General features: G+C 45.9%; 1 protein-coding gene across 1 annotated transcript in view; it reads right to left on the bottom strand.

The window, feature by feature from the left end:
• Positions 1-739: 739 nt before the first annotated feature.
• The window catches only part of krt8 (keratin 8), a 28,649-nt gene continuing 19,422 nt past the window's right edge, over positions 740-9,966 (bottom strand). The window contains exons 6-9 of the mRNA XM_078431507.1: positions 7,450-7,575; positions 5,515-5,735; positions 4,575-4,618; positions 740-1,052 (exon numbers count right to left, since the gene is read on the bottom strand). Coding sequence (XP_078287633.1) covers positions 907-1,052; positions 4,575-4,618; positions 5,515-5,735; positions 7,450-7,575 — 537 coding nt within the window. The 3' untranslated portion in view covers positions 740-906. The remainder of the gene's footprint in view (positions 1,053-4,574; positions 4,619-5,514; positions 5,736-7,449; positions 7,576-9,966) is intronic.

The raw sequence follows: 9,966 nt of genomic DNA, 5'->3' as shown, positions 1-9,966 counted from the left end.
TGTCTGAAATCATGAGGGGAACTGATAGGGTGAATGCCTTTACTCAGAGTAGGGGAATCAAGAACTAGAGGGCATAGGTTGAAGGTGAGGGGTGTGAAAGATTGGAAAAAGGGACTGGAGGGGCAACTTTTCTACTTAGTGGGTATATGGAATGAGCTGCCAGAGGAGGTAGTTCAGGAAGGTACTATAATAACATTTTAGAAGATATTTGGACAGGTACATGGATAGGAAAGGTTGCAAGTGCAGGTACTTGGGACTAGCTTAGATGAGCATCTTGGATGGTGTAAACGAGTTGGGCTGAAGGGCCTGCTTCCATGCTGTATTACCCTGTGACCATCTTCTCCAGAAGTATGGAATGTCTACCACCCAAGGCAACAAACAAACTTCTTCCAGACAATTCATGAGGAAATTGACCGATGTACATGTAATGTTTCTCCTAAGTGACAGTGAGATGTGTAATCTCCAATGAAAAGTTTAGTCAGAGGGTGGTGAGCCTTTGGAATTCATTGCCACAGAAGGCTGTGGAGGCCATCAACGTATATATACATGGCAGAGATAGATAGATTCTTGATTAGTATGGGTGTCAGGGGTTGTGAGAAGAAGGCAGGAGAATGGGTTTAAGAGGGAAAGATAGATCAGCCATGATTGAATGGCAAAGTAGACTTGATGGGCCGAATGGCCCAATTCTCCTATCACTCGTGAACGTATGAAAATTAATTGTAAAATAACTGAGACAACCTTATGTTATCAAGCTTTATTTCACATTTAGTCCCGGGAGTGGGATAAAATCCTTCATAAACCCTCATTCTCTCAATCCTTTACCAATTTATCGATAGAGACTTAATATGCAAGACATTAAAAATGATTGAAATGACCAGGCATGACTTTGAGTAAAACACAAGGACTTCATCTTCTTTGAAAAACAGATGACTCGGAGAGTGTCTTCCCATCTCTGGTCTCGATCGTCTTAACAATAAGGGATTTGCTTGCTCCACTCTGTTCCAGCCCACCACGGATGGAGGTCTCAAACTGCATTGTCGGATAGGAGTGACCTGCGAACACATCCTCGTTTTAATCGTATGGAGGGAGAACGAACAACGGTTGCATCAGAAAGCACACGATCTACTAATTTATTAACTGAACATCAAGTGGCCAGCAATAGAGATTGACGTGTGCAGGAAGGAACTGCAGATATGCGGGTTTACACCAAAGATAGACACAAGATGCTGGAGTGACTCAGGCAGCATCTCTGGAGAGAAGGGACGGGTGACGTTTCAGGTCGAGACCCTTCTTCAGTCTGTGTCTATCTCTGATGGAGTTTCCCCATTTATGAACACATGGAAGTTTGTGGACGTTTTTACTAAAAAAAAGTTGCTGCCCTGCCAATTCTGCACGTGATAGTCAAACAGAGCGAACGAGATGAAACAAAGAACTGCAGCTGCTGGTTAATACACCAAAGGACGCAAAAGTGCTGGAGTAATTCAGCGGGACAGGGAGCATCTCTGGAGAGAAGGAATGGGTGACGGTTCGGGTCGAGACCCTTCTTCAGACTTTGTTGGTTGACCAACATCTGCCATTGAACCAGAAAGCAAAACTTTGCCCTGCCTTTGTGGAATTGGGTTAGATTGCCCCATTATTGACTTTCAGTGAAAGGGCACAGCCTTGACCCATCATTTACTCAAGGTTCACACGAGGTTGCAAAACATACTTGGCTAATAAAGTATGATCATGAAGAGGCAACGTCTTGTACAACTGCAGCATAATGTCCCAGTGTCACAGATGGAGAGAACTGGATTTCTGCTCCCAATCCCCGCTTCCCTCCCACTTCCAAACGGGATTGTGGTGGACAAACAAAGAAAAGAAAAACTCAAAAGACAGCAGTTACATTTACAATCCTGTTGCAATAGACAATAGGTGCAGGAGGCCATTCGGCCCTTCGAGCCAGCACCGCCATTCAATGTGATCATGGCTGATCATTCTCGATCAGTACCCCGTTCCTGCCTTCTCCCCATATCCCCTGCCTTCTCCCCATACTATCTTTAAGAGCTCTATCCAGCTCTCTCTTGAAAGCATCCAGAGAATTGGCCTCCACTGCCTTCTGAGGCAGAGAATTCCACAGATTTGCAACTTTCTGACTGAAAAAGTTTTTCCTCATCTCCGTTCTAAATGGCCTACCCCTTATTCTTAAACTGTGGCCCCTGGTTCTGGACTCCCTTTGGGAACATGTTTCCTGTCTCTAACGTGTCCAATCCTTTAATAATCTTATATGTTTCAATAAGAGACCCTCTCATCCTTCTAAATTCTAGTGTATACAAGCCTAGTCGCTCCAGTCTTTCAACATATGACAGTCCCGCCATTCCAGGAATTAACCTAGTGAACCTACGCTGCATGCCCTCAATAGCAAGAATATCCTTCCTCAAATTTGGAGACCAAAACTGCACACAGTACTCCAGGTGCGGTCTCACTAGGGCCCTGTACAACTGCAGAAGGACCTCTGCTCCTATACTCAATCCCTATTGTCATAAAGGCCAACATGCCATTGGCTTTCTTCACTGCCTGCTGTACCTGCATGCTAACTTTAAGTGGCTGATGAACAAGGACACCCAGATCTCTTTGTACTTCCCCATTCCTAACTTGACACCATTCAGAAAATAACCTCACATTTATCCACATTAAACTGCATCTGCCATGAATCTGCCCACTCACACAACCTGTCCAAGTCACCCTGCATCCTCATAGCATCCTCCTCACAGTTCACACTGCTACCCAGCTTTGTGTCATCAGCAAATTTGCTAATGTTACTTTTCATCCCTTCATCTAAGTCATTAATGTATATTGTAAATAGCTGCGGTCCCAGCACCGAACCTTGTGGTACCCCCCTAGTCACTGCCTGCCATTCTGAAAGGGACCCATTAATCCGAGATTAAAATTCTCATAATTCCATTAAATCCCTCCCGGTCTGTTTCCTGTCTGCCAACCAATTTTCTATCCATGTCAGTACCCTACCCCCAATACCATGTGCTCTAATCCTGCCCACTAATCTCCAATATGGGACCTTACCAAAGGCTTTCTGAAAGTCCAGGTACACTACATCCACTGGCTCTCCCTTGTCAATTTTCCTAGTTACATCCTCAAAAAGTCCAAAAGATTAGTCAAGCATGATTTCACCTTCGTAAATCCATGCTGAGTCGGAAACGATCCTGTTACTGCTATCCAAATGCTCCGCAATTTCGTCTTTTATAATTGACTCCAGCATCTTCTCCACCACTGATGTCAGACTAACTGGTCTATAATTTCCTGTTTTCTCTCTCCCTCCTTTCTTAAAAAGTGGGATAACATTAGCTACCCACCAATCCACAGGAACTGATCCTGAATCTATAGAACATTGGAAAATGATCACCAATGTGTCCACGATTTCTAGAGCCACTTCCTTAAGTACCCTGGGATGCAGACCATCAGGCCCTGAGGATTTATCAGCTTTCAGTCCCATCAGGCTATCCAACACCATTTCCTGCCTAATGTGAATTTCCTTCAGTTCCTCCGTCACCTTAGGACTTCTGACCACTATCCTGTCTTCGTTTAGTTTCGCGATACAGGCCCACCTAGTCCGCAGACAAGCAGTTCCCTCACACTGACGCTATCCTACACACACCAGGGACAATTTGCATTTACATTTATACCAAGCCAATTAATCCACAAACCTGTAAGTCTTGTGTGCGGGAGGAAACCCACGCTGTCACGGGGAGAACATACAAACTCCGTACTGGCAGCACCCAGGTCACTGGTACTCTTAGGCAGCAACTCTACTGCTGTGCTGCCCTCTTAGAAAATGTCTTGCCCGCCTATATAATGTCGGGGCAGCGTTTCCTCCGAGATTAAAATTCTCATAATTCCATTAAATCCCTCCCGGTCTCACTTTCTCAGGGGGCAGGAACCCTTCCTGTGAATACCCACCCTGCCTAGCCCAGCCCTGCCATAGATCTAATTACAAGAGGATCTTGAGCGCTTTGGCCACCCAGCAGCGGAAATACAGCAATGTTCTACACAGCGACAAGATTTTCAATAGACAACAGACAACAGGTGCAGGAGGAGGCCATTCGGCCCTTCGAGCCAGCACCGCCATTCAATGTGATCATGGCTGATCATTCTCAATCAGTACCCCGTTCCTGCCTTCTCCCCATACCCCCTGACTCCGCTATCCTTAAGAGCTCTATCCAGCTCTCTCTTGAATGCATTCAGAGAATTGGCCTCCACTGCCTTCTGAGGCAGAGAATTCCACAGATTCACAACTCTCTGACTGAAAAAGTTTTTCCTCGTCTCCGTTCTAAATAGACTACCCCTTATTCTTAAACTGTGTGGCCCCTTGTTCTGGACTCCCCCAACATTGGGAACATGTTTCCTGCCTCTAACGTGTCCAACCCCTTAATAATCTTATACGTTTCGATAAGATCTCCTCTCATCCTTCTAAATTCCAGTGTGTACAAGCCTAGTCGCTCCAGTCTTTCAACATATGATAGTCCCGCCATTCCGGGAATTTTCTTCAGAATTGAAAACACATTCAGTACTTAGCTTACTTTTTGATGATTGGTGGTAGGTCACGTTGACTGGTTTTGCCAACCTGCATTCAGAGACGAGAGGAACAGTTATTGGAAAGAAAATGTGCAGTGGTGAATAAAGAAAAATAATACAGTGGGGCCCCATAGATTGTGCAGCATTCAAGTGTACTTAGAATAGCCTTAAATGTCTCGGCTTTTTTTTTGTTTGTAAAACAGCTCTTCGCACCCTGCTACCCATAAATCTGCCGGAGTTCCAGAGCAAGCAAGTATAGAAGGCAATTCCTGGCACATTCCCATTTGGACAGTGGGAGAATCTCTGGAAATACCTGGCCTCAGTTTCCCATTACCCTGCCTGACAAAACTTTCCCCGCTACCCATCTCCTACATGTCACTTCAGTTGGTTTCCAACCAATTTAAAATTTCAACTGTCGGTTCCAGCCAAGCGACTGGACTAAATTTCTCGGGCTGAACTGTGAAGAAGGCATTTGTGTCACGTGCTTCATTTTGTAAAATATTGTAGCCATTGGTTCTGAATCATTAGCAGAGATAGATATTGATTAGTACGGGTGTCAGGGGTTATGGGGAGAAGGCAGGGGAATGGGGCTGGGAGGGAGAGATAGATCAGCCATGACTGAATGGCGGAGTAGACTTGATGGGCCGAATGGCCTAATTCTGCTCCTATTACTGATCAGCTTATCTCTGGAGAGAAGGAATGGGTGACGTTTCGGGTCGAGACCCTTCTTCTTCCAGGGGCTGGTTGCCTTGCCCAGAATATCATGGTAATGGTCGAGACCCAGCCCAAACTGCCTGCTGCCAGAAGCCTGCAAACTAACTCCAGGCAGCTAACAATGCTCAGTTTCACACTACATGGTGACAAAACAGCCCAAAGATGGAGCACACATTTGCACGTCATTAGTTGGACCACATCCCACATCACGAGACACTCAAAGAAACAAACCTGCTCTCTTCCCCTTCAAGCAGCTTCTTGTAAGTGGCAATTTCAATGTCCAGGGCAAGCTTGGTGTTCATCAAGTCCTGGTACTCGCGCACCTGACGGAGCATCTCTTGGTTACCCTTGTCAATGGCATTCTGCAGGTCAGCAATGCGGGCTTTAGCATCAGCAACAGCCATTCCTCCACGCTCTTCTGCCTCAGAAATTGCGGCCTCCAGCTGCTCTTTCTGTAACATATGGAAAGTGGTTCGTTCCAGAGTGAGCCAACACACCCCAACCTGGGAATTAGTTGCACGGTGGCGCAGCGGTAGAGTTGCCGCCTTACAGCGAATGCAGCGCCGGAGACCCGGGTTCGATCCCGACTATGGGCACCATCTGTACGGAGTTTGCACGTTCTCCCCGTGACCTGCGTGAGTTTTCTCCGAGATCTTCGGTTTCCTCCCACACTCCAAAGACGTACAGGTATGTAGGTTAATTGACTGGGTAAATGTAAAAATTGTCCCTAGTGTGTGTAGGATAGTGTTATAATGTGCGGGGAGCTGGGCGGCGCGGACTCAGTGGGCCGAAGGGCCTGTTTCTGCGCTGTATATCTAAATCTAAAAATCTAATAGGTTAATAGGAGAATTGATTCTATAGAAAGCATTTTATCAGGATGCATGGTTTGGGACCTGCTCCATCCAAGACCGTAAGAAATTGCAGAGAATTGTGGACGCAGCCCAGACTGTCACACAAACCAACCCCCCTTCATTGATTCCATGTACACCTCATGCTGCCTCGGCAAGGCCAGCAGCATAATCAAGGACGAGTTGTAACCCGGCCACTTTCTCTTCCCCCCCCCCACCCCCATCAAGTGTGAAAACACACCTCCAGATTCAGGTACACTTTCTTCCTGCTGTTATCAGATAACTGAACCATCTGCTCACCAACTAGAGAGCAGTCCTAAGCTGCTATCTACCTCATTGGAGACCCTCGGACTATCTTTGATCCGACTATACTGGACGTTATCTTGCACTAAATGTTATTCTAAACCTTATTCCTTCTCTTTATCTTAATTCTTTACGTGGACTTCACATTTGCAAATTTACTTTGATTAGGAATAAATTGCCCAAATGCAATAAGTGTCACAATCTCACATGTATAATGGCAGGAAAGCCTTAACACATCTTCTCCAGCTCTCTTCACAAGCCCACCTGATAGAGTGGAATCAAACCTATGTAGCCAGGGTGGCTCCTGGTAGAGTTTGTACTGAGTAAACTGCTCAGTCACGGGATGACAGAGAGAGCATAAGAGTGTTTGCATCAGAGATTCTCACAGGGGAGAGTGCAGGCCTTTTAAGAAAAATGGTTCTTGGGAAATGAGGGTGAATGGACCTGGCCCACCACAACCAATTTAAGGGCGGCACGGTGGCGCAGCGGTAGAGTTGCTGCCTTACAGCGCTTGCAGCTGCAGGTTCAATCCCGACTCTGGGTGCTGTCAGTACGGAGTTTGTACGTTCTCCCCGTGACCGCGTGGGTTTTCTCCGAGATCTTTCAGTTTCCTCCCACACTCCAATTTACACATACACCAAGCCAATTAACCCACAAGCCTGTACAGGTTTGTGGGTTAATTGGCTTGGTGTATGTGTAAATTGTCCCTGCTCCTACTGTGAATTATAAAAACAACACTGCTACTGTAGATTGTCCCGAGTGTGTGTAGATAGTCTTAGTGTGCGGGGATCGCTGGTCGGCGCGCACTCGATGGGCCGAAGGGCCTGTTTCCACCCTGTATCTCTAAACTAAACTTTCCCATTCAGTTGAGAGTTACAGACCCATTATCCAAAATAGCCCGTTGATTTTTGGAAACAGAAGGACAATTGGGGACTTGAACCAGAGTCAGTCAAGGGGAAGGAGATTTAATAGGAGGATATTTACTAGAACAACAAACATTTTACAGTTATCTTACTTGATGTTTCAAAGCATGGATTTCAGAATTCAGTCTTCCATTTTGTCTTTGCATGTCTGTGATCTCAGTCTTCACAACACGAAGGTCATCTGTGCATTTCCCAGAACTTTTCTTCATATCGCTGAACTAAGTCAGAGAAATATCAATACAAAGCTTATTATCATCCTTCGAACAGCCTAAACTGCAACAGCTGGTGTCCTCATTGCTCTGGCAGATCTCGTGAACTGCCTACAATGACCAAACATTGTACGGGAAGGAACTGCAGATGCTGGTTTAAGCCGAAGATAGGCACAAAATGCTGGAGTAACTCAGCGGGTCAGGCAGCATCTCTGGAGAAAGGGAATAGATGACATTTCGGGTTGAGACCTGTCTTCTGAATCCGCTGAGTTGCTCCAGCTTTTTGTAACTACCAAATAATGATATGTTTCACTCTTTATAGATACCAATGGCCCCAGTTTATGTGGAGATACCAGGAACTGCAGATGCTGGAATCTTGAGCAAAACACAAAGTGCTGGAGGAACTCTGGGTCAGGCGGCATCTGTGGAGGGAAATGGACAGACGACGTTTCGGGTCGGGACACCAATTCAGACTGAGGCCTGCTTGACCAACTGAGTTCCTTCAGTGCATTGTTTATCCCAGTTTACCTGCTGATTTCAAGTATTTGTTCAAGGTTGATTGAGGTTTGCAGGTTAGACACATAGAAACATAGAAAATAGGTGCAGGAGGAGGCCATTCGGCCCTTCGAGCCAGCACCGCCATTCATTGTGATCATGGCTGATCGTCCACAATCAATAACCCGTGCCTGCCTTCTCCCCATATCCCTTGATTCCATGAGCCCCTAGAGCTCTATCTAACTCTCTCTTAAATCCATCCAGTGATTTGGCCTCCACTTCACAACTCTCTGGGTGGAAAAAGTTCCTTCTCACCTCAGTTTTAAATGGCCTCCCCTTTATTCTAAGACTGTGGCCCCTGGTTCTGGACTCCCCCAACATTGGGAACATTTTTCCTGCATCTAGCTTGTCCAGTCCTTTTAAAATTTTATATGTTTCTATAAGATCCCCTCTCATCCTTTTAAACTCCAGTGAATACAAGCCTTGTCTTTTCAATCTTTCCTCATATGACAGTCCCGCCATCCCAGGGATCAATCTTGTGAACCTGCCTCAATTACAAGGATGTCCTTCTTCAAATTAGGAGACCAAAATTGTACACAATACTCCAGATGTGGTTTTACCAGGGCCCTATACAACTGCAAAAGAACCTCTTTACTCCTATACTGAAATCCTCTCGTTATGAAGGCCAACATGCCGTTAGCTTTCTTCACTGCCTGCTGTACCTGCACGCCAACTTTCAGTGACTGGTGTACAAGGACACCTAGGTCTCGCTGCACCTCCCCCTTACCTAACCTAACACCATTGAGATAATAATCTGCCTCCTTGTTTCTGCCGCCAAAGTGGATAACCTCACATTTATCTATATTATACTGCATCTGCCACGCATCTGCCCACTCACTCAACCTGTCCAGGTCACCCTGCAACCTCCTAACATCCTCTTCACAGTTTACACTGCCACCCAGCTTTGTTTCATCTGCAAACTTGCTAGTGTTGCTTCTAATTCCCTCTTCCAAATCATTAATATATATGGTAAACAGTTGTGGCCCCAACACCGAACCTTGCGGCACTCCACTCGCCACTGCCTGCCATTCTGAAAAGGACCTGTTTATTCCTACTCTTTGCTTCCTGTCTGCCAACCAATTTTCTATCCATGTCAACACCCTACCCCCAATACCATGTGCTCTAATTTTAGTCACCAATCTCCCGTGTGGGACCTTATCAAAGGCTTTCTGAAAGTCTAGATACACTACATCCACTGGCTCCCCTTCATCCATTTTACTTGTCACATCCTCAATAAAAATTCCAGAAGATTAGTCAAGCATGATTTTCCTTTCATAAATCCATGCTGACTTGAACTTATCCTTTTACTGCTATACAAATGCCAAGTCAAGTCAAGTCAAGTCAAATTTATTTGTCACATACACATACTCGATGTGCAGTGAAATGAAAGTGGCAATGCCTGCGGGTTGTGCACAAAAAGAATTACAGTTACAGCATATAAATAAAGTTAATAAGTTACTAAACATAGCACAAAAAGTGTCGACAAAAATTTAGTCTCTGGGGTTATCAAAGTTGACAGTCCTGATGGCGTGTGGGAAGAAGCTCCGTCTCATCCTCTCCGTTTTCACAGCGTGACAGCGGAGGCGTTTGCCTGACCGTAGCATCTGGAACAGTCCGTTACTGGGGTGGCAGGGGTCCCTCATGATCTTGCTTGCTCTGGATCTGCAGCTCCTGATGTATAGGTCCTGCAGGGGGACGAGTGTAGTTCCCATGGTGCGTTCAGCCGAACGCACTACTCTCTGCAGGGCCTTCCTGTCCTGGGCAGAGCTGTTCCCAAACCAGACTGTAATGTTGCCGGACAGGATGCTCTCTACAGCCCCAGAGTAGAAGCAATGAAGGATCCTC

Source organism: Rhinoraja longicauda, chromosome 42, assembly GCF_053455715.1.
Source record: "Rhinoraja longicauda isolate Sanriku21f chromosome 42, sRhiLon1.1, whole genome shotgun sequence".
Taxonomy (NCBI): Eukaryota; Metazoa; Chordata; class Chondrichthyes; order Rajiformes; family Arhynchobatidae; genus Rhinoraja; species Rhinoraja longicauda.
Note: the sequence above shows the minus strand (reverse complement) of the source record. Positions and strands in the feature narration are given on the sequence as shown.